This window comes from Myotis yumanensis, unplaced genomic scaffold (assembly GCF_028538775.1).
Source record: "Myotis yumanensis isolate MYYU_CA2020_CCGP unplaced genomic scaffold, mMyoYum1.0.hap1 SCAF_13, whole genome shotgun sequence".
NCBI classification, from domain to species: Eukaryota; Metazoa; Chordata; class Mammalia; order Chiroptera; family Vespertilionidae; genus Myotis; species Myotis yumanensis.
Window position 1 is genome coordinate 5,628,378 of NW_027223764.1, and position 24,181 is coordinate 5,652,558.

Consider the following 24,181-nt stretch of genomic DNA (forward strand, 5'->3'; position numbering starts at 1 on the left):
AGATGAATCTTTTATTTCATTTTTTAAAATATATTTTTATTGATTTCAGAGAGGAAGGGAGAGAGAGAAACATCAGTGATGAGAGAGACTCTGATTGGCTGCTTCCTGCCTGCCCCACACTGGGATTGAGCTCACAACCTGGGCATGTGCCCTGATCAGGAATCGAACTGTGACCTCCTGGTTCCTAGGTAGATAGATGCTCAACCACTGAGCCACCCGGTCAGGCTATGTTGGATGCTGTTCTGAAATCCTTGTCAGGTGATTCCGACATCGAGTTCACCTTGGCACTGCCATCAGCTGTTTGTCCTTTATCATCAAATTGTGTGCTTCGTGTGGTGAGGGATTTTCACGTGTATCCTGGGCATTTTGGTTATGATGTTGGGGAGACTCTTGATTCTTTGTAAATGTTCTGTTTCAGCAGCTGGTCACCTGTTTCAGCTTAGGGTATAGGTTTTGGCCTTCTTTTGTGGACTTTGGTTCCAATGACAGTTTAGTTTACAAAGCCCCTGCAGAACTACCCGGGCCCGTCTCGCTGTCCTGGTGCTGCGGACCCCTGCTCAGTCCCGGTGGGTCCCCAGGGAGCCCGGTGTCGCTGGTCACTGTCTATGGGGGTGGTTTTCCTGCTGCTGTAGCTGCGGGCAGACCGGACCACTTGCCTGATCATGGGTCTGGGGGAAGCCACCCCGTCAGCAGTTCCCAGCAGGAGGGGAAACCCACAGCTGGGCCCTCTGCGCATGCCCGGCGATGCTCAGAGCTGCCGAGGCCATTGGCTGCTGTGCTCACAGACCGAGAGCAGGAGCCACTGATAAGCCCTGGAAAGGCTCTCGCTGTCTCCACTGGTCCCGGGAGGCCGCTGGCAGCCCCCACGCCTGTACACTTGACTCTGGGCTCCATCCCTGCCATTGCCCCAGCCGAGTGGCCAGAGCTGGCTGACGCCCCGGGGGCGGAGGGGCCATGAGGGCAGCTCTCTGGGCCTTGGGAGTCGGGCCCCTTCTCCTCACTCTCCGGGCAGTCCCCATCGGTGAGTTTCTTCTTCCTTCATCCACGGAACCTTCTGGAGGCAGCGGCTCTGTAGATGCCGAGATGCTGAGTGTGAGGACCCCCTGCTCTGACCAGCTGCCTGGGTCTCGCTCAGCTCGGAGCGGGTGGGATATCCTGAGGTAGGAGGGTATGTGGACTCCAAAGTTCAGAGCCCTGGAGACTCTTGTCCCAACACTGAGCTGATCCCATCCCAGGGTGAACCCAGGGCTTCCCGCCTCACTGCTCAGAGCCTGGGGTGTGGGCTGGGTCAGAGCCTGGATGAAATGAGGGAACATGGCTGGGGTCTGGTCTCAATGACTAGACTGACAGGAGGTGCGATGGGTCCAACAGGGGGCTGTTCCACCCCCTGTGCCCTGGAGCAGGGCTGGGAGGCAGGGGTGGGGGACGTTGCTACCCCTGGCGGTGAGGCTGAGCACCGGGCATGGTGCTGGGACATGGAGGACAGCTATAGCCCCAGGGAGATGCCACACCAGGCTGGGGGCACAGGGGTGTGGGAGCCGCTGGTCCAGAAGCTGAGAGGCAGAGTCCTGGGCAGGAAGCTGCAGAGAGGGGCCTGCATGCAGTCCTGGAGGAACAGCATGGAGAGGACGGAGGTGAGGCCGAGCCTCTGCGGGACCTGCCTACAGTAGCACGGGTGCGTGTGCATGTATGCGTGTGAGAGAAGGTGAGCGTGTGTGTAAATGCATGTGAGTGTGCATTCGTGTGAGTGTATGAGTGTGAGTGTGTGTCAGGGCAGGGAGGCAGGAGAGGGTAGCAGCATTCGGTACCCTGGAAGCTGACGGAAGAAAACGTCACTGCCCAGGCTGACCCAGGGTCCAGCGAGGAGATGACTACACAGCCGGACAGAGGGGCACCCAGGTGGTGGGGTGGGAATCTGGTGGCAGGTAGGTGGGGCCGGGGAATGGCACCAGGGGCCCTGTTGTGTGTTAGGGACGCAGGCACTGGTGCAGTTCACGGGCTGGGAGGCCATGAGGGCTGAAGGCCCCAGCGGGAGGTGGGAGGGCCTGCTTCCTCCGGGCCCTGGAGGGTCTGCCCTTCTGCCTCCTTCCCCACGTGAGTCCCGGGCAGCCCTGGTGGTGGTCTGGGGTGACCCAGGCTGGGACGAGGTGGCCCCCCTCTCGGATGTCCTGGGGCCGCTGTTTTATTTCCCTGCACCAGCCCAGGACTGGGGCTGAGGGTGGAGGGTCAGGGGCTGTGATGAGGTGGGGGTTGCCAGGGGCTGAGGAAAAGACCAGGGTGCGGAGGCCTAGGAAGGGTGGGGCTGGGGGCAAGCTTCTGGGTCACTTTTCTAATCTGGCTCTACCGGCAGCAAGGCCTTGGGGGTGGCCCCAGGCAAATGCAGAGGCCGTCAGCACTGGGCTCACCCTCAACCTCCCCTCCCCTGGCACCCGGCGGTCTGGCCCCGCTGAGGCTGGCCTGTTCCTCGGCAGGCGGCCCGGGCAACCTGAAACTGGCGAACAGATACAGTGAGTGTGACGGACTGGTGCTGGTCCAGCACGAGGGTGTGTGGGGACACGTGTGCAACCAGGAGTGGACGCTGGCGGAGGCATCGGTGGTCTGCAGGCAGCTGGGCTGCGGCCAGGCTGTGGGGGCCCCCAAGTATGTCCCGCTGCCCCAAGAGAGGACGCAGCCCGTGCTCCACAACGTGTCCTGCAGGGGGGACGAGTCCTCCCTGTGGGAGTGCAGCCTCGGGGCGTGGACGCAGACCCAGTGCCCCCACGAGTGGATGGTGGTGGCGCTGTGCTTCAGTAAGTCAGTGCTGGGACCGTGGGCAAGGGGAGGGGGGCGGGAGGGGAGGAGTCAGGGGGCAGGGTGTGGGAGGGGAGGCAGGCAGGTCTGTGGCTCTCCGGGTGGACTCCTTTTGGGCACAGGAGCCCGCCTGGCCCCTCTAGCCAGGCCCAGTCTCATCTCCGTTCCATGTCCTTGCAAGGCCCTGTTCTAGGTGCTGGGCGTGCAGCTGGGGATAACCCGCACCTTCCTGCGGGGCAGAGCCTGGGCTCCCCGGGCAGAGACAGAGAAAACCAAAGACCCAGTAAAGCAGCAGCTGGAATGAGGAGCAGGGGTCGGACAGAGGGGTCGGACAGAGGGGTGGGGTGGGGGTGGGGGACTGCCCGGTCTTCTAGACACTTGAGGAGGCCTGAGGGGCCCACGTGGGTATCTAATCAGGATTTCTCACCCAAAGGCAGGGGTGTCTGTCGTTAGGGTCTTCAGCTGTCTGTGGGCACTTAGTGTCCCGCCTCTGACGCAGCCCCACTGCTCAGGTTGTGGGGTGCAGGCGCCCTTTTCAAAAACGAGTAGGTTGTCAGGAGCATGACAGCAGCGCATCACACCAGGCGCGGCCCCTCTGAGGGGGTCCTTCTGAGCGAGGGGCCCTGTGTGACTGCCTGGTCGGAAGGGGCCCCCTCAGCCCAGCACTGACACCGGAGGAAGGAGCAGGGCCCGCCTCTGGGGCTGGGACCCCAGGGCCAGTGGAGAGCCTAGGAGCTGCCCTGCCCGAGTGGAAATGTCTGTGGAGGCGGCCGCAGGCCCCCCGTGAGGCGGGGACAGCAGCAGCTGCCCCTTCTGAGTGTGGCTCCTGCTTTCCAGACGGTACTTTCCGGGAGATCCGTCTGGTGAAGGGCCGAAGCCCCTGCTCCGGGCTCCCCGAGATCAGGAACCTGAACGGCATTGACCGCCTCTGTGGCCTGCACAAGACGGAGGCCACAGTGTTCTGCCAGGAGCTGGGGTGCGGCCCCGCGCTGCAGGCTTCCCGCCAGGACGCAGGCACTGGCGGGAAGTACATGACTTGCCAGGGCACGGAGCCCACCATCCGAAACTGCAGACTCAACAACAACCTCCGCAGCGGCTGCGACTTCCAGCAAGACGCAGAGGTGGTCTGTTCAGGTGAGGCCACCGCCACGCCCGCCCCCTTCTCCTCGCGGACACCTGTGCTGCTTGCTGCTCAGAGGAAGTGGAGCAAATGGGGTGGGGGCGGGGGGAGAAGAGGAAAGCGCTGAGTCAGAGGTGAGAGGGCATTGCCCACATCCACCCCAAAGTTGGGGCAGGCTGAGGCAGTGCCCTGTGGCCTGAGGGCCTTGACGTTGCCTCCAAGATTGGACAGGGCCTTGAAGCCACCACCTGGGCAGGCGCAGGCTGAGACATGCATGGGCGCCTGCAGCAGGTGTCTGTAACCCAGGGGTGGGCAAACTTTTTGACTCGAGGGCCACAATGGGTTCTTAAACTGGGCCGGAGGGCCGGAACAAAAGCATGGATGGAGTGTTTGTGTGAACTAATATAAATTCAAAGTAAACATCATTACATAAAAGGGTACGGTCTTTTTTTTTTTTTTTTAGTTTTATTCATTTCAAACGGGCCGGATCCGGCCCGCGGGCCGTAGTTTGCCCACGGCTGCTCTAACCTCTGCCCTGGGGGAAGCATCCAGGGACCCTGCTTTGTTTTGCGTGCAGGGCGCACCGGCCTCTGGCTGTCAGTCTGTCCGGTGCTTGGCGGACGCACTGCCTGGATACAGAGGACCTCCTCTGGCCAGAGCACCCTGTGGTCCAGGGAGATGGCTCCAGGTGAGCTGTTTACCTGAGAACACCTGCTCCTGACTGAGAATTTGTCTCCTCCCCCAGGACACATTGAGGCCCGGCTGGTGGGCGGCGAGCACCCCTGTGCTGGGCGCCTGGAGGTGAGGCGTGGCCTGACCTGGGGCACCATCTGCGACGAGGATCTGGACCAGGCCACAGCCCACGTGGTGTGTCGGGAGCTGCAGTGTGGCATAGCTGCGTCCACACCCCCGGGCGCACACTTCGGCCAGGGCTCTGGGTCTGTGTCGACGGAGGCCTTCCGCTGTGCAGGCAACGAGTCCCTGCTGTTCCACTGCCCTCGGGCGCCTGGGCACCAGTGTGGGCACGGCCAGGACGCTGGGCTCAGGTGCTCAGGTGAGGCCAGGAGGGTGGGCACTGAGGCTCCCCTGCCTACTCTTCAGCCAGCCTTCCTCTGGGATTCCTCCTGGGTGCTCCACCCCAGCGCACAAAGGTGCCTCCAGCCAGGGGGGTGTCTTGTTCCCGTTAGAGGAAGTGGCTGCTGTGGGTTGAGGGAAAGGGAGGGGAAGGGGGCGGGAGCCTGGTCCTAGAGGAATGTTCTACCCCAGCCCCCCCAGGGCAGGCCACGAAGTGTGGGCTTCTTTGCACAGATGTGTGAGCCAGTGCTGAGCCGGGGGAACAGGGGGAGCTGGTCAGAGCCAGGTGACAGCTCGGTTCCACCACACGGGGTGCAAAGAAAGAAATTGCCCTTTGCTGGGTCTTGGGGTCAAAGGGGAGCCTGACACCCGCTCCCCACAGAGTTCCGGCTGGTCAACGGCAGCAGCAGCTGTGAGGGGCGCGTGGAGCTCCAGGTTCAGGGGGCCTGGGCACCCCTCTGTGCCGCCCACTGGGACCTGGCAGACGCCAACGTCCTCTGCCACCAGCTCAACTGTGGCAGTGCCCTGGCCGCGCCCCGAGGAGGTCACTTTGGGCACGGAAGCGCTCCCCTCTGGCCCGACAGGTTTCACTGTGTGGGGACAGAGCCCTATTTGTGGAATTGCCCAGTGAGCACCCTGGGCGCCCCCGCCTGTGCCCCGGGACACTCGGCCTCCGTGGTCTGCTCAGGTGGGTCAGCAAGAGCGATGGGCAGAGGGGCTGGGAGCGGCCGGGGCTGGGGCGGGGGGCGGTCCTCTCCCTTCTCCAGGCCGAGGGTGCCGCCCCTGCCCCCTGCCAGCCCCCCCCCACGCCCCGCCTCTCTGCCCAGGTCTCCGCCACGCCCTGCGGCTGAGGGATGGGCAGAGCCGCTGTGATGGCCGCGTGGAGGTGTCCCTGGACGGCGTGTGGGGCCGCGTCCTGGACGACGCGTGGGACGTGCGTGGCGCGGGCGTGGTGTGCCGGCAGCTGGGGTGCGGAGAGGCGGAGCGGGCCTACGATGCGGCCGCCCCCGGGCGCGGGGCCGGCGTGGGGCTGAGCCGCGTGCGCTGTCTGGGCACCGAGGCCCGCCTGGCCCAGTGCAACGTGTCCGCGTCGCGGCTGGTGCCGGCGGGGACGTGGCGGGACGCGGGCGTGGTGTGCGCTGGTGAGTGCGGCCCCGGCCCCGCGCCTCCGTCCCCCGGAGCCGGGGCCGCGCTGACCGGGTGCCTCCGCAGGGAGCCGCCGCGTGCGCCTGGCCGCGGGGCCGGGCCGCTGTGCGGGGCGCGTGGAGGTGCTGCACCGGGGCGCGTGGGGCACGGTGTGCGATGACGGCTGGGACCTGCGGGACGCGCACGTGGTGTGCAGGCAGCTGGGCTGCGGCCAGGCCCTGGGCGCCCTGGGGGCGGCGCACTTCGGGTCCGGGTCCGGGCGCATCTGGATGGACGAGCTGGGCTGCGAGGGCAACGAGTCTGCGCTGTGGCAGTGCCCGTCGGGGGCCTGGGGCCAGCACGACTGCGGGCACAAGGAGGACGCCGGCGTCTTCTGCTCAGGTCAGTCCCGGGAGCTGAGTTCTCTCTGGGCAGCGGGTATCTGAGGGTCGTGGCGTCTTCGTGGTAACAGCGCGCACTGGCTCTTTGCGGGCTCGCTCCTGTGTCCAGGGCCTCCGCTCTTCCCCGCAAGGAGAACTCCACAGTGGATGCGCGGTGTCCTCCGGCTCCGGGACCAACACCTTTCCCTGTTGGCGGGCGGGGCCTGGGGTGGGGGGTGCGTGGTGGGGGCGGAGAGGGGCGCCTGCTTCTGTGGTGCCTGCGGTTTCCCCCCTCTCAGAAGGTCACCTCACACTCAGTCCGAGTCCCCTGTGCCAGCGTCTTCGGGTGTGTATTTAATGGGCTGCAGGGCTTTTTCTAGAGCATCTTTAACGTTTTTAGCTCACACACATCTGAGGCTCTTCATGGGGTTCTTGTCTGGGTGTGATGGTGGTTGAGGGACAGAATTTTGCCACTGATTGGGGGCGTGAGCCTGGAGACGCCTGGGGAGGGGTTGGGTGTCCAAGTGTGATTTCTTCTTACTGCTTTTGGTTCCTACTTTGCTTTAGGAAAGTTTTCCTAAACTATGTTTAGAAGATTGCATCTATTTCAATCATTCTGTTGTATGTTTTTTTAAATTATTATTTCAGAGAGAGGAAGGGAAAGGGAGAGCTAGATAGAGACATCAGTGATGAGAGAGATCCTCCCGCCCCCTACTGGGGACCAAGCCTACAACCCAGGCATGTGCCCTGACTGGGAACAAAACCATTGACCTCCTGGTTCATAGGTCAATGCTCAACCACTGAGCCATGCTGGCCAGGCTGTCATTGTGTTTTTCATGTCCTTACAGTTCTTCCTCTGACTGGTGGACTCCCAGGCAGCTGCTGCCGCTGGGGACCAGCTTGGCAGGGGTGGGGGACGCTCTGTTTCTGATAGGACCGAGCCTGGCAGCAGGTTCCACAGCAAGAGGCCCAGGCATGGAACAACACGGTCACTCTTGCCCACTCACTCCGTTGGCCAGAGTCTGGAGGCCGGATTGGGTGGGCGGGGAATAGACTCATTCATTGCAAGGAGCGTGGACGCAGGCAGATCTCTGTGACCACTTCTGTAACGTGTCACAGATGTATTTCCTTCCCGTGTTTACTCTAAGCCTATTTTAGTTATGACTGTCACATGCAATTCATACCCAACTTTCTTCATTGATCCTGGTATATAGGTATATAGGCCCTCATAACAATTTTAAAGGATTGTCTAATACTCTGATATGTGACAATATTTAGTCCCCCTGTTGGAATTACACTGGCCAGTGGTATTGTGACGGTCCATGGACACTGGCCAGCCTGGACTGGTGCTGTGTCCCAATGCTCCGGGCTAATTCCTTTTTTCTTTTTCTTTTTAAAAGTTTTTATAGTCACTGCTAACTTGGTCATCTTATGCAAAAATATTATTTTGTATTTCAAATAATTTCCAAGGTTGGGTTTCTAGACAATCAGCTGGCACACCTGCTAAGGCGTTACAACTTGGGCTTCACGCTGGTGACCTGTGCTTAACTGCTGGCTGCTTCCTTAGGTGGGAGATGCCTGTGGGGGTGCGGGGTCGATGCCAGGGCCTCTCTGGTCCGATGGCCTTGAGCAGCATCGCTCTCAGTGCTGGGACCCCTCCTTCAGAGCTTCCCCTGGCCTGACTGTTCTTGTCTTGCAGAGTCCGTGGCCCTGAGGCTGCAAGGGGGCACCCAACAGTGTGCTGGGTGGCTGGAGGTGTTCTACAATGGCACGTGGGGCGCCGTGTGCGGTAACTCCCTGAAGGACATCTCCTTGTCCATCATTTGCAAGCAGCTGGGCTGTGGGGAGCAGGGCTGGCTGGAGAACAGGCCCGTCCCCACTGGCCTGGGCGTCTCCTGGGTGGACAACATTGAGTGCCGCAGGCTGCAAAACTCTACGCTGTGGCAGTGCCCCTCAGCCCAGTGGCATCAGCACTCCTGTGCCCATGGAGAGGAGACCTGGATCACCTGTACAGGTGGGCCCCTGGCGGTCTCTGGCGGGTCTGGGCACCCTCAGGGGCTGCCACTGACCCATGGCTGCGGGCCTGGGCATCGCTTGGGCTTCACAGACTTCATTCCGAAGCTTCTCAGGGCATTTACTCTGGGACGGCCCCTGTTTAATCCAATAGGATTGTCAGTGAAAACGACACAGGACCCCGGGGAGACCCTCAACTGCTCAGCCACCCGCAGCTGCCCAGGTACTCCCCGGCCCCTCTGCCTGCCCCTCCTCACCCCGGCCCCGCCCTGCAGTGACCACAGCCCCCCTTTCCAGAGGAAGGCTCGGTGCGCGTGCGCGGGGGCGAGGACAGCTGCTCCGGCCGCGTGGAGCTCTGGCACGAGGGCTCCTGGGGCACCGTGTGTGACGATTCCTGGGACCTGGCGGACGCGGAGGTCGTGTGCCGCCAACTGGGCTGTGGCAGGGCCATCAGCGCCCTGGCCGGGGCCGCCTTCGGTCCAGGCTCAGGGTCTGTGTGGCTGGACGAGGTGGGGTGCCGGGGCAGCGAGGCGTCCCTGTGGGGCTGTCCAGCGGAGCCTTGGGGACATGCGGACTGCGGGCACAAGGAGGACGCGGGCGTGCGCTGCTCCCGTGAGTGGGCAGGAGGCTGGGGGGCGGGTAGTTAGGGGCTGGGAAGGGGGTCTCAGGAGAGCTCCTCTGGCGTGTCCCCCCACTGTGGGTGCTCCCAGGGCCCCAAGGCTGCCCCTGTGCTAGGTCCCTCCGAGGGGTGGGGCACAGGCTGCCTCTGTTGGGGTTCAAAGACATGACAGGCTCAGGCTAAGTGGGGCTGGGGCTCTGCTCAGAGGGCCTTGGCTGCTCAGGGCTGTGGCCGCCTCTTCTTACTCGCCCCAAGGTCTGGCCCGTTTCTCCTGCAGGTGACAGAGCGACCACGGTCCTCCCACCAGCATCAGGTAGGTGTGCTCTTCCTCAGGCCTCAACCCACACCCTCCGGTCTGACCCTGACCCAGAGGAGCTTGCAATGGGGTTACAAGGAGGGGCGCCCTGGGGTCTCCTGTGGACACCTGTGCCGCAGTCTGGGGATGCTGAGGTCATCAGGGGCAGGGCCGCAGTGCCGGAGACGCCCTGTGGTTGGAGGAACACGGCTGCCCGTCCTTGCGCCAGCCGGGTGGAGAGCCGTGAGGAGGGACAGCAGGCCTGGGCCCTGCCCCAGCTACTTCTGGGGTCTTTCCCTTGCCAACTGGAGGTTTGGCCCTCGTGGCTGTGGCCTCTTAGAAACGTGGCTATGTCCAAAGCACAGGTGAGGGCAGTGGCTGTCAGGACCGAAGGAGCTGCCCTTCTGCCCCTCCCTCTACGCCCTCCCCCTTGGCCCTGAGCTGTGTGACCCCCTCAGGGCCAACTCTGGGGGAGGAGCCGCACAAGACCCATCTCTCCTCTGGGTGCTCCTCCCCCCCCCCCCCCCCCACTCAGGTGGTCCAGGCCGGAGGTCACAATTCCCCAGGCAGTGCAAGCGCTCAGGGAAGACCCACCTCTCACTTCCCTACAGGCCCTGCCTTGGCCCCACTGCCTTCCCTCAAGGCTGGGACCCTGCCCATGATCTTCTGCTTCGTTCTGGGCACCCTCCTGGGCTGCGTCTCCCTGATCCTGGGGGTGCAGTGGTACCGCAGAGGAGCCTGCAGAGGTAGGTGGTAGGCATGGCCTATGAGGGTGACACAGGGCCTGGGGCTGGGAGGGCTGGGGACACTCTGCGATCCCAGCCTATTGCAGGCCCTCTCTGTCCTGGTCACTGCCCTGCACGCTGGGTGCCACCAGATCTCCCCCGTGATGACTTGAGAGTGACCCACAACTTGTCAGTGACCCACGACTTGTCGGGGACAGGGGGAGCTGGGCTCTGCTCTGCTTCTGAGAGGAGCTGGGTGAGAAGATTCGCAGTCCTAGGGCTGCCTGGGGTGGGACAGGCTCGATGGTTCCCCATTCCTGTGTCACCTGAATAGCTGGGGAGCTCTCTGGTCTTGGTGCCCACAGAAGTGTGTGTTCCTTGTGCTCCTGAGGCAGGAGGAGCTGAGGGGTCGAGGGTCCCACCCTGCGGGGGGCCGGCAGCTGCGGCCTTAGACAGCAGCAATGTCAGGACTGCAGGTTTGGGTGTGGCCTTTGCAGGTTTTGGAATGCTGGGGACTCGGCCCTCGGAAGTTGTTTATGAGGACATTGGAGTTGTCCCCATGGGGGAGAAGGTCGAAGGGTCCAGTGTGCCCCAGGACCTGGTGCCGGAAGAGGACTATGACGATGCCTGGGAGCCGGAGCCAGGCCCTGAGGAACTGGAGGAGGAGCAGGAGGAGGAGCCAGAGGAGGAGCCGGAGGAGGGGACGGCCCTGAGCTCCGTGGGTGTGCACCTGTGCGCCTTGGCGTCCGCTGTGCTTGTGCTGCTGTACTGCTCCTATGTCCACGGCTCTGCTCTGGCCAGCGCCTACATTTAAAGATCCCAGGAGCCCCCTCTCTGTGTGTCTGTAACCCTCACTGCTGTCCGGCTTGGGCTTTGATACGCGGCTGTCCCTTCAGAGTTGCTTGTTACCCTGGAATCTTATGAGCAGACGTGGCATTTAGGGAGGGCCCTAGATTTTTATTTGGGCTTCTTTTCATGGCTGTGCACAGAGTCCTTCTAGAACCCTGTTCCCAGCCAGCTTTGGGGGGAGCAGATGGTGGGAGGAGACACGTGTGAGCGCCGCTTTACTCTCCCCCCCACTCACTGTCCATCCTTGTCTGCCCCCCTGGCTTTGAGGTGTAATGACCAACCAGGGCCCAGACGTCCTGGAGGCTCCGCGGAATCGCTGAGAACACCATGCGTGTCTCTCCCCTTAAGTGCAGGTGGACTCCGCACCCTCCGGGCCCCAGAGTGCAGGCTGGGACGGAAAACCTCGGTGGCCCCGGCTGCAGGATGCGATGCCCAGGAGCTGGCCATCGGGGACACCAGCAAGACTCCTGGGGGCTCTCACGTTCCTCATTTCTAAAAAAGATGCCATTAAACTCCCTTTGAACGCATGCATCCATCCATTCGTTTACCTCAGAGCATTCCCCAGACATCCACCGTGGCCAGGCTCTGTTTTCCACCCCCCAAGCCTCTGCCTCGCTCTGGTCTGATATGAGCTCTGAGTGTTTTCAACTCTCCTCACCCACAGCCTTTTGCCCGAAGGTTCTACAGGGTGTGGGGTGGGCTCCCTGTGAACCAGCTCCTGGCCACTCTACTCTCGCCTGCAGACAGCCCTCCCCCTGGCTCAGGTGCTGTGCCAGGGTCCCCAGCACCCAGAGCTGTCCTGCCCTGATGACCCACCAAGCCCTTTGTGACCACACCTCCCTGACCACCCCTCCCTGGCCACACCTCACACACCCTCTGTGGGAAGTGTTTCTCTGTGTCCTCTTCCCTGTGTGGGTCTGGGATAGGTTCACACATGACCACATATCCGACCTCTGCTGACTCACTCTCCCACGTAAATGTCTTGGGAAGGATCAGGTTTAATCATCCTGTGAGTCCCTCATCCATAGGGTCTCCCAGTGACGGCAGCGATTACCGCCCACCTCTCAGGGTTCCCTTGAGGGTCTGGCCAGCTGGCTGGGGGTTCTCTCTGAGCACTGCCTCCCACCCCCAGTCCTCCCCCTGTGCCCACCCCTGGGCTGTGAGAGAGGCACAGCTTGTGGTCTCCAGGACCACTATCCTACAGATGATGAAAGTCAGTCCCTTCTGGACAGGAAGCCCGGTGAAGGAGATGGGGTGATGTCCACAGAGGTTGGACGGGGCTTCTGGGGTGAAGTGGGTGAGGAAGGCTAGTTGCCAGGCCCTGGGAATGTGGCAGGAACAGCTCCTGACAGAGCCTTGGGGGACAAGAAGGAGTGTCCTGGATGTTTGAGCTCACCCTGCACCCCTGAGCACACACACAGGAGCCTCCCTCCGGCCTCAAGAGGTGGCCAGCCTGGCTCGCGGTGCATGCTGGGTGTTCCCAAGGTCCGAGCTGGGAGCTGGGCTAAGTGCTTGGCCAGGCTGCGGTGTGGGAGGGGCGGAGCCTCCGCACAGAGGGTCCTGCCCACGGGAAGGGGAGGAGGACCGAGCTGCCCTCTCGTAAACTGCTTCTCTGGCAAACCTTTTGGAAAGTAACTTTCACTGATGATATTCTGCTTAGAAAATAATACACATGATTATAATTTTTTCAAATATCTCTTTATTGATTTCAGAGAGGAAGGGAGAGGGCAAGAGATAGAAACATCATTGATGAGAGAGAATCATGGATCAGCTGCCTCCTGCATGACCCGTAGTGGGGATCGAACCTGTGACCCAGGCATGTGCCCTTGACCGGAATGGAACCTGGGACCCTTCAGTCCGCAGGCCAACACTCTACCCACTGAGCCAAACTGGCCAGGGCATGGTTATAAATTTTAAAACTCATGGAACCAAGAAAGAAAATGAACTGCCCCGCCCCCCCCCACACACACAACCATGCACAGTAAAATAAACAAAAAGAAAACGAAAACCATGATTCTCTCCTAAATGAATGCATCCACTCTCCTTGGTTTGTATCCTTTGAGAACTTTTCTTTGAACAGAGGCACAGACATAAGCCTGAGCTTTAGCGATGCATCGGGTGCACATTCGTGCTTCCTGTGTGTTTCCCACCTGACACATACGCTAACGTACTCAGTACTCACTCGTCCAACCGGCCTGTTAAAGGGCTTCCCAGCCTCCTCCCTACGCATCTGCCGTGAGTGCTGTTCCTCCGGTTGGACGCAAGGCTGCTCTTCCAGGACTCCCTCCTGGCAGACAGGTGTCTGCCTCCCTTCCTGCTGCCGGTCGCAGGTCACGCACGTTCCTGCTGGCTTTGGTCCAATTGCCGGGTCCCGATGACACATTGGACGATCCGTGTTCATCAACACGCCTTTCGTGTGAGGCAGAGAAAGGTGCGTCTCCCACGGCGCCGGCTCCTGGCTCCAAGGTGGTCGCTGGCCCGCCCGTCTCACACCTGGCCCTGCAGGAAGTCCAGCCCCGGCCTCGCCACGTGCTGCGGGGCTGCCTGGGTTCAGGCCTGGTGGCTGAGCCTCTGCTCCACGTGACAGATGTTGACACTGATACGGGGAGGCGGGCGGGGCTCACGGGCTTCCTTCTCAGAGGGCTCAGAGCTGAGCTGGAGTCCACCGCCTGCACCGGAGCGGAGCACACCTCCCGGGCCTGAGGGGCTCAGCAACAGAGGTGCCCAGGGATGGCATCGTCCCCTCTGCGGCTGTGGCCCCTCCTCCTGGCCTGCTGGACCCTCCCTGCGGGTGAGTGCTGCTGTCCTGAGGTCTGGGGGCTCGGAGGACGGTCTGTCAAGAGAGGGGACACTGTCGCATGGTGTGTGCATCCCGGGAGCTCGGCCAGGGCCTGGGGGTGGGGGGCTGTCTCAGCCCTTTGCAGGCGAGCGATCATGACCTGTGCATGTGGGAAAAGCCACAGGAAGTGGTCCTTAGCCATTCCTTTTTGTTACCATTTTCTTTCGTAAATGTCATCTACACAGAGCGTGAGCAAACGCGGAAATTGAAGTGAAGGGTACAGATTAGGAGGGAAGGCGAAAATTCGATTTCAAATTTTTGAAAATTCTGGACAAAAAGTTCTCGAGCGGGCCACGCACGATGTCCACCTCCCTGTGTTCTGTCCCAAGGCCCCGCGGCGGAGTCCGTGGCCCTGCTGAGAGGCGGGAACCGCTGCGAGGGCCTGGTGCGGGTCCAGCTCGGCGGCCTGCGCGGCCCGGTGTGTGGGGACCACTGGGGCCTGCAGGAGGCGGCGGTCGTCTGCAGGCAGCTGGACTGCGGCGGGGCCCACGTGGCGCCCACATACGTGATGTGGCCCCAGGAGAGGCAGCCCTCCTTGCTGCAGGGCGTGAGGTGCCAGGGCTCGGAGGCCTCGCTCTGGGACTGTGCCCCGGGGTCCTGGGAGAAGCCGGAGGGCTGCGCGTGTGAGTGCATCGGTGCGGTCCACTGCACAGGTAGGAGGCCCTGGTGAGGAGCGGGCATGTCGGAAGCCCAGGACCCAGGACTGTGACCCTCAGGCCCTCATGGCATTGTCCTGGCCCCACAGGAGCAGGGCCCGGGACGGCCCAGGTGGGGAGCACTGTGCTTCCCAGCTGCAGGTTGCACACCCAGGGCAGCCCTTTCGGGGTTCATTGCCTCCTCCCGCCAATGGTCAAGCATTGGGCCCCAGGAGGACCACACGAGAGTAAAGGGAGCCTGTTTCCCTCTCCCACTGGCCCCTCTGCTCTGGCGGGGCTCCCAGGGTGCCCAAGTCCCAGAAGCTGCAGTGCTTGGAGCTCAGTCCGGCCGTCCCCTGTTGGAGGCCTTCGGGCAGCAGGAGGGGGAGCAGCCGCCCCCCTGAGGGATCCTGGGCGGGAAAGAAGAGCCTCTGCAGAGGAACCCAAGGCTCTGCCTCCCCGGAAGGCCAAACCCTCTGTCCGGGAGCCACAGTGTGCAGAGTGGGGTGCGCGCCCCAGGCCGGTGGGGCTCAGGTGAGCAGCAGGCGGGCTCCTGTGCTTCTGCAGGCGGGAAGCTGGCGAAAGTGGGGCTCAGCGGCGGAGGCAGCCCCTGCGCGGGGACCTTTGAGATCAGATTGCCTGGAAGCTCTGGTATGCCGTGCGGTTTGCACGTGGAGGAGGCGAGTGTCTTCTGCAGGAGTCTGGGGTGTGGCCCCGTGCTCCAGGCGTCCAGACCCCACCTCCCCGGGGGCTCTGGGGGCTGGGGACCTAAGATCGTGACCTGCCGGGGAACAGAGTCCAGCATCTTCAACTGCAGGTTCAATCTGAACGTTCAGGACCAGTGCAACCTGCCGACAGATGTGCCGGTCGTGTGTTCAGGTAAGGACGCGCGGTCTGTGAGGGAGGCATCCTTTCGTAGCTGTGTTCGGGGGATTGAAGGGGACATCCACTGACTAGAGAGGCAGGGTGGGGGGTGGGAGATTGTCCACGCCCTGCCACCGCCTGCATCCCTGCCCTGGGAGGTACTGGGTGCAGCTAGTGCTGGGGTTTAAACTGACCAGGTGACTAAAGTGCTGGCCAGACAGAGTCCAAGTCAGGGGAGGGTGTGTGTGTGGGGGGGCGGGGGGCAGACGTGGGAGCCCTGGGCCCTTTGGGTGCATGGGCCTGGGGGCTGTGCTCACTTACCCCGGCTTGGTGGAGCCCCAGGGGGTGGGAAGTGAATGTTTGCTGTCGGAATAGGAGTGAGATGCCGAGGGACGGGAGGGTCCTCCCCGCCTGCAGGTCCCACGTACCCCAGTGCCCCTCAGGGCTGGGCCCAGCCAGGTGGTTCTGATCCTCCTGTCCTTCCTCCCCCTGGGACTGGAGGGCAGGAAGGCCTGCAAAGCTCCTGCCCTGCCCCTGAGGGGCTGTTTCAGCCTAGTGTCTGCCCCCAGGACACACTGAGGCCCGGCTGGTGAGCGGCGAGCACCCTTGTGCTGGGCGCCTGGAGGTGAGGCGTGGCCTGACCTGGGGCACCGTCTGCGATGAGGACCTGGACCAGGCCACAGCTCACGTGGTGTGTCGGGAGCTGCAGTGTGGCTCAGCTCTGTCCACACCCCCGGGCGCACACTTCGGCCAGGGCTCTGGGTCCGTGTGGACGGAGGCCTTCCGCTGTGCAGGCAACGAGTCCCTGCTGTTCCATTGCCCTCGGGTGCCTGGGCACCAGTGTGGGCACGGCCAGGACGCTGGGCTCAGGTGCTCAGGGGAAAGTAAGTTTTTATGTGATCGTAAGGGGAATTGTCTCTCATTTTCCTTTCGGATTGTTTGTTGCCAGTATATAGCCATACAACTAAAGTTTGTGTATTGATCCTGTCCCCTCAACTTCCCTGAATGTATTAGCTTTAATCGTTCAATGTGGAGTCTGTAGGATTTTCTGTATAGATCATGTCTTTCGGGCCCTGATCACTATGAACCTCAGCAGATAGGTTTATTCCTCCTCTCCAACCTGAATGCCTTTTACATCTTTTCTTGCCTAATTGTTCTGGCTGGAACTTCCAAGATCATGTGGAACAGCAGTCGTGAGAGGGGTGCTGACCTCGCGTGGAAAGTTTTTAGCTTCTCACCACTGAGTATGTTAGCTGCGGGTTTTTCATAAATGCCCTTCATCATGCTGAGGAATGTTCCCTTCTTTTCCTAGTTCATTGAGTGTTTTTATCATGAGAATCTGTTGCATTTTGTCAAATGCTTTTTCTGCATCAACTGAGATGCTCATGCTTTGTTTAGTTTTAAAAAAATATGTTTTTATTGATTTTTAGAGAGAAGGGAGAGGGAGAGAGAGATAGAAACATTGTTGAGAGAGAAACATCGATTGGCTGCCTCCTTCACGCCCCACCCTGGGGATCAGGCCTACAACCCAGGTATGTGCCCTGTCTCGGAATCAGTGGTAACCTCCTGGTTCATAGGTAGATGCTCAACCGCAGAGCCACACCAGCCAGGCTCCATTGATTTTATTTTTAAAGTCAATAAATTCTCTTTAGTTCTTTTTAAAATAATTGGTATCTCTTTATTGAAATTCCCTATGTCATGGGATGTCATTAAACTAGTTTTCTTCAGCTCTTTGAGCACATTTAAGACACTTAGGTAAGGTCTTTCTCTAGTAAGTATAATGATTTCGTTTCCTCAGGGACAGTTTCTGTGTGTTTTTTTTCCATGTGAATGTGTCATAGTTTCTTGATATTTTGCATGAACGAGACATTGCTAAATTACTATAGTATGGTCACTTTAAAAATCAGATTCTCCCACCCACTGTTTGTTGCTGCTAATTGCTGTGGCTCATAGTTGTTTGTTAAGTGACTTTTTACACTCTTGGTGTAAAGACTCTACTCTTTCTCATGTGTGACCAATGAGGTCTCTTTTTATTTTATTTTATTTTATTTTTTTGTTATCTTAGTGGTGATAGCAACTTGACAGAGATTTTCTTAAATGCAAAACAAACAAATGAAACATAAAATTCGTCCAGTCTTTGCATATTAGCTCTTTGTTGGAGCATAGCTTCAAGGCTGGGGCAGGCCATTTTTTCAACTCTGCCTTAGCATTCCTGCCTGCCTGCCAGAGCCAGACTTGCCAAGTTTTTGCTTCATTAAGTGTTTCTTAGTTGTTGTAAGTTTTTGATTAGATACTAGAGTTTCAAAAAAGTTGGTTATGACAGTTTTACAAGCCTAAACATTATTTATTTGTGTTTCAAAATTCATCTTTATTGTTGAAAGTATTACAGGGTCCTCCTCCCCACCCCATTGACCCCCTCCCCCCACTCCCACACCCTCCCCAGGCCGTCACCCCACGATTGTCTGTGTCCATGGGTTATGCATACATGCATATAAGTTCTTTCGTTAATCTCTTCCCGTGCGCCCCCCTCCCCACTTCTCTCTGAGATTTATCAGTGTGTGGCATGCTTCCAGGTCCCTGAATAAGCCTAAGCATTACTTAGAGGAGAGGTGCAGTTTGGGGGTTCCCTCCTCTGCCATGTCTCGGCTTTCCTTCCCAATTCCAGGGTGCAGCGTAGGTTGAGGTTCTAGTGATCAGGCCTGAGAGCACGGCCGTGTTGCTCTGCTGCTCTGGGGTCCTGGCGGGTCAGTAGAAGCAGCAGCTGTGCAGAGAGCGGGGTCTGCCTCAGTGCCCCTTCCTGCCTGCACAGAGGCAGCGTTCCACCACTTCGCTGCGCATTGGGATCCTGTTTCTGCTTGCACGTCAGGCTCCTGGAGGAGCTGATTTTGCCTGTTTCCCCAGGTTAACCATCTGCAGTGGAGGGTGCTCCATCTTGGTGTTCTCTATCTGCCATTGACAGCGATGTCACTCCCCAAAGATGTTTACTTGCTCTCAGCTGTCCTTCCCCAGTGCGGGAGTGGCTGTGTTGAACGAAGCCTGCATTAAGGAAGGGTCTGCAGGGTCGGGAGCAATGCTGACACCCTCTTTCCTCATCCCCTCCCCCCGACCCTAGGGTTCCGGCTGGTCAACGGCAGCAGCAGCTGTGAGGGGCGCGTGGAGCTCCAGGTTCAGGGGGCCTGGGCACCCCTCTGTGCCGCCCACTGGGACCTGGCAGACGCCAACGTCCTCTGCCACCAGCTCAACTGTGGCAGGCCCTGGCCGCGCCCCGAGGCGGTCACTTTGGGCACGGAAGCGCTCCCCTCTGGCCCGACAGGTTTCACTGTGTGGGGACAGAGCCCTATTTGTGGAATTGCCCAGTGAGCACCCTGGGCGCCCCCGCCTGTGCCCCGGGACACTCGGCCTCCGTGGTCTGCTCAGGTGGGTCAGCAAGAGCGATGGGCAGAGGGGCTGGGAGCGGCCGGGGCTGGGGCGGGGGGCGGTCCTCTCCCTTCTCCAGGCCGAGGGTGCCGCCCCTGCCCCCTGCCAGCCCCCCCCCCCACGCCCCGCCTCTCTGCCCAGGTCTCCGCCACGCCCTGCGGCTGAGGGATGGGCAGAGCCGCTGTGATGGCCGCGTGGAGGTGTCCCTGGACGGCGTGTGGGGCCGCGTCCTGGACGACGCGTGGGACGTGCGTGGCGCGGGCGTGGTGTGCCGGCAGCTGGGGTGCGGAGAGGCGGAGCGGGCCTACGATGCGGCCGCCCCCGGGCGCGGGGCCGGCGTGGGGCTGAGCCGCGTGCGCTGTCTGGGCACCGAGGCCCGCCTGGCCCAGTGCAACGTGTCCGCGTCGCGGCTGGTGCCGGCGGGGACGTGGCGGGACGCGGGCGTGGTGTGCGCTGGTGAGTGCGGCCCCGGCCCCGCGCCTCCGTCCCCCGGAGCCGGGGCCGCGCTGACCGGGTGCCTCCGCAGGGAGCCGCCGCGTGCGCCTGGCCGCGGGGCCGGGCCGCTGTGCGGGGCGCGTGGAGGTGCTGCACCGGGGCGCGTGGGGCACGGTGTGCGATGACGGCTGGGACCTGCGGGACGCGCACGTGGTGTGCAGGCAGCTGGGCTGCGGCCAGGCCCTGGGCGCCCTGGGGGCGGCGCACTTCGGGTCCGGGTCCGGGCGCATCTGGATGGACGAGCTGGGCTGCGAGGGCAACGAGTCCGCGCTGTGGCAGTGCCCGTCGGGGGCCTGGGGCCAGCACGACTGCGGGCACAAGGAGGACGCCGGAGTCTTCTGCTCAGGTCGGTGCCGCCCCCGGCCCGCGGCCCCCTGCACGGCGGGCGGGCGGGCGGGCGGGTTCGCACTGAGCCTCTCCCTCTGCAGGGCTCCCAGGCCTGAGGCTGCGGGACGGCAGCGGGCCCTGCGCCGGGCGCCTGGAAGTGCTCTTCAACGGGACCTGGGGAGGCGTGTGCCGGCCGCTGAGCCCTGCCTCCCTGGGAGTCCTGTGTGGGCAGCTGGGCTGTGGGCCGCAGGGACAGCTCCAGGCGGCGGTGGGGACCGGGAAGGCCCCTGGGACGCTCTGGGTGGCCTCCATTCAGTGCCGGCACAGGCACGACCTGTCCCTGTGGCAGTGCCCGTCAGCGCCCTGGGACCAGCGTTCCTGCTCCAGCCAGGAGGAGGCCTGGGTGGTGTGTGCAGGTGAGAGAGCCGTGTGTGTGTGTGTGTGTGTGTGTGTGTGTGTGTGCGCGCGCGCGGCGGGAGGGGGGGGGTCTGTAAGGATCGAGCCCCAAGCTGGCCTACATGGATCCCCTGCAGCGGTCATGGCGCAGGCCCTTTGATTTAAGGCAGCGGTTCTCAACCTTCCTAACGCCGCGGCCCTTTAATACAGCTCCTCATGTTGTGGTGAACCCCAACAATAAAATTATTTTCGTTGCTACTTCATAACTGTAATTTTCTACTGTTATGAATCATAATGTAAATATCTGATATGCAGGATGTATTTTCATTGTTACAAATTGAACATCATTAAAGCGTAGTGATTAATCATAAAAACAATATGTAATTATATATGTGTTTTCCGATGGTCTTAGGCGACCCCCAAAGGGGTCTCGACCCACAGGTTGAGAGCCGCTGCTCTAAGGGATGACGCTACCACCGTTACTTTGCCTTATAGTTCGGGGTGTGCTGGTCCAGCACAGGGGAGAGTCCTTGCCCTGAGGGTCTGAGCTGGCGGGTCATCTGGAGTCTTCTGAGACCTCCTGACTCCCGCACAGTGGGGAGCAGGACCCTGGGTGGGCAGCTTCCCGTAGGGAAACGACCTGCGTGGAGAAGCCTAGGACAGTGTGGGGAACCCTCACCCTGCGTGCCTACCCCTCGGCTAAACCTATAGACCTTTCCTCATCTGAGGCAGGCATTCCTGGTGCTGGGGAGAGAACAAGGAAAAGTGTTTCACAGAATTTGCAACTGCCAACCTTGCAAATATCCGATGGGTCCTACTTTCCTACACAGAAAAGGCAGGAGGAACTCCTCCAGGCCCCGGGGAGACCCTCAACTGCTCAGCCACCCGCAGCTGCCCAGGTACTCCCCTGCCCCTCTGCCTGCCCCTCCTCACCCCGGCCCCGCCCTGCAGTGACCACAGCCCCGTTTTCCAGAGGAAGGCTCCGTGCGCGTGAGCGGGGGCGAGGACAGCTGCTCCGGCCGCGTGGAGCTCTGGCACGAGGGCTCCTGGGGCACCGTGTGCGACGATGCCTGGGACCTGGCGGACGCGGAGGTCGTGTGCCGCCAACTGGGCTGTGGCAGGGCCATCAGCGCCCTGGCCGGGGCCGCCTTCGGTCCAGGCTCAGGGCCTGTGTGGCTGGACGAGGTGGGGTGCCGGGGCAGCGAGGCGTCCCTGTGGGGCTGCCCAGCGGAGCCTTGGGGACGCGCGGACTGCGGGCACAAGGAGGACGCGGGCGTGCGCTGCTCCCGTGAGTGGGCCCGCGTGTGATGGGAAGTTTCCTCGCTGCGTTCTCTTGGGAATAAGCTGAATTGTTGTGGTTTCTGCTAACATTTGGGGGACATCTCTTGTTTTTTACCCCCAGTTCATGTTTACTCCGGGGGAGTGGGGGTACTTGTGTCAAGTGCAGTGTGGCCTCATTCTGTTTGCAGAGAACAAAAATGACCACAGTGATCCCCACTGTGCGTGTCTCACTGAGCAGGAGTAGCTAGCTCCCTGCGCCATGCGGGGGGGGCGGGAGGGGGGGCTGCTCAGGAGCCTCTGTTTTGGACCCATGATAGTCACTGTTTTAGAGCGGAAACCTCAAGCCCTCACCAGCACACACCAGTCAATCATGGGGTGCTTTGCCCAGCAGATGCCCCCTCAGCAATTCAGAAGCACATGGTGGCCCCTGAGGGTGAGGGTGTGGGCCCTGGGGGCTGCCTTCTCCCCCTCAGCCACCATGAACCGCTCGTGGTCTCTCCTTCCACAGAGCCTGGCCCTGCTCCCCTGCGGAACCCAGAGCCCTGCCCGACGCTCAGGGCGGTCAGCACAGTCCTGGGAGCGCTTCTCGGTCTCCTCTTTCTGGGCCTCCTGGGCCTCCTGATCCTGCTGCGAATCACACAAGCCAAGCAGAGAGGTATGTGCCCCCACCGGGTCCTGATGGCCAGCATGGCAGAAACCAGTGGAAACTTAACCCTGGTGTTGGGGTCCCTGACGTGGGGTTTCACTTCGAGTGAGTGGCCTTTTCTTGGCCAAACAGAGTGACTTAGAAATTAGTCAGCCTCAGGCCCCTGGGACTCGGTGCTGACCCTACAAGGTCCCACCGGGAAACCACATGGAGGCTCACTGGGCAGCAGCCTCAGGCCCTGCTGAGAGCGGCTGGTGGCCAGGGGTGGGAGGGCACGGAGGGCCTGGTCCCATCACCGTAGCCTCCCAGGCCCTGCCCAAAGCATCCTGCCTTTCTGCTGCCCAAGTGGGGTTCCCCCCGGAAAGTCCGCCCCCGCCCCCAGCCCATGGACTCGTCCACACCCGGGGTCTGAGTGTGACCCTGCTCCACTCTCCGCAGGCCTGGGGAGTTCGGAGGTGTCTCCTGGAGAGCCCACCTATGATGTCATCGGGGAACTGCCCCTCACAGGGCTGTACGAGGAAATCGAGGAGGAGCCCCAGGGTGAGGAGGATCAGGGTGTCTGTGCTCCCAGCTCCGGAAGGCAGGTGGGGGGGGGGTCCAGCAGGTGGGAACCTTGGGGAGGGGGTGTGCTTGTGCTTCTGAGTGGCTGAAGCTCGCAGCCTCGGTGTCCTCACCTGGAGGATGAGCGTGACAGAACCAGTCCTGCGCTGTGACCGGATGGTTGAGGCACCCCAGTATCCAGATGCCTGGAGGTCTCTGTCAGGTGGTGTTTTTGTTTTTGTTTTTATATTTTTATTGATTTCAGAGAGGAAGGGAGAGGGAGAGAGAAATAGAAACATCAATTGATCTGATTGTGCCTCCTGCACACCCCACACTGGGGATAGAGCCCGCAACCCGGGCATGGGCCCCGGCCAGGAATCGAACCGTGAGCTCCTGGTTCAGAGGTCAATGCTCAACCGCTGAGCCACGCCGGCCGGGCTGTCAAGTGTTTTTGGTGACGTTGCTGAGCTTTCCTAACAAGAGGGACGTCATCAGGCCAGGCCACTGGTGATGAATCAGACGTGGCTTCCGGGCGATCGTTGACCCGGTGCCTCGCGTGCCTGTTTCAGAAGAGGCAGCAAGCCTCACAGACGGACAGTCCGGGCCCGAGGAGGGTTACGACGAGGCTGCGTTTCCTCTGGAGGAGATGACGCTGTGAAGACCTGGAGGTAGATTTGCCGCTGACAGAGTGGAAAGCACCGTTCGTGGTTCCCCTTTACGATGGTGTTGAATCCAGAACACACAGGAGCATTCTGGGGACTGTCCTCAAGCCTCTAGGTGAAACCCCCGTCTCCTCCCACCCCTGTCCCCTCGCCCCCATTCCTTCTGGGAGACACACACCTGCGGGCTTTCTGTGCATCCACAACACAAGCACAAACGCCTGTAGAAATCCATAGTTATGTTTGCCATTTCTTTAACGACATCTGTGGTGAGCCCTGGTTGGTGGCTCAGTGGTTAGAGCATTGACCCTCGCACCTGGGTTGCAGGCTCAATCCCTGGGCCTGGTGGAGGCGTATGCGGGAGGCAACCAATCAATGTGTTTCACACCCATATTTCTCTCTCTCTCTCTCTCTCTCTCTCCCCCCCAGCCCCCATTTCACTCTCTCTCTCTCAAAAAAAAAAAAAAAAAAATCAATGGAAAAATATCCTTGGGTGAGGATTAACCAAAAAAAACCAAACATATTTGGCAACATCTTCAGGTACCACTCACTGGAGGGCTCTGTGTCACTGGGCAGGCATCTGCTTTCCTTTTTTTTTAATCCTCATCTGAGGATATGTTTATTGATTTTTGAGAGAGTAAGGGAGAGAGAGAGAGAGAAACATTGAATCATTGATCCATCACCTTCGGTACTTGCCCAATCAGGTATTGACCCTGCAACTTAGGCATGTGCCCTCATCGGGAATCGAACCCGCAACCTTTGTGGTGTATGGGACAACACTCCAACCCACTGAGCCACCTGGCTGGGGCTGCTGCTGCTTTTTTCTTGTAAACTCTCCTTAATTGGGTCCAAAGTGTCCTGTAGCTTTTCTACATGTGTAATCATGTCATCTGTGAGTAATGACGGACCCTTTCCTCTCCTTTATACCTTTAACCTCTTTTTTGTGCCTTATTTCAAGGGCCAGGCCCCTCGGTCCCATATGGAATATGTCAGCACAGTGACCACGCGCCTCCCGATTTCCTTTCACCATTAAATACAGTATTGGATGTGTTTTTTTGGTAAAAGCCATTTGTCAGAGGAAGGGAAATCAGT

The 24,181-nt window shown here is 60.6% G+C and overlaps 1 protein-coding gene across 1 annotated transcript; it reads left to right on the forward strand.

Annotated features, from left to right (window-relative positions):
- Positions 1–954: 954 nt before the first annotated feature.
- On the forward strand, positions 955–23,088 carry SCART1 (scavenger receptor family member expressed on T cells 1). The gene is given in 27 exon segments (XM_070433235.1): positions 955–1,021; positions 2,472–2,789; positions 3,628–3,924; positions 4,656–4,964; positions 5,367–5,672; positions 5,812–6,126; positions 6,197–6,511; positions 8,189–8,503; positions 8,657–8,725; positions 8,800–9,118; positions 9,987–10,162; positions 10,639–10,859; positions 11,344–11,514; positions 11,655–11,754; positions 14,159–14,482; positions 15,032–15,343; positions 15,898–16,212; positions 18,441–18,575; positions 18,578–18,745; positions 18,887–19,201; positions 19,272–19,586; positions 19,669–19,998; positions 20,070–20,102; positions 20,937–21,251; positions 21,753–21,899; positions 22,329–22,430; positions 23,000–23,088. Coding segments are annotated over 27 exon segments (6,198 nt in total).
- Positions 23,089–24,181: the final 1,093 nt, after the last annotated feature.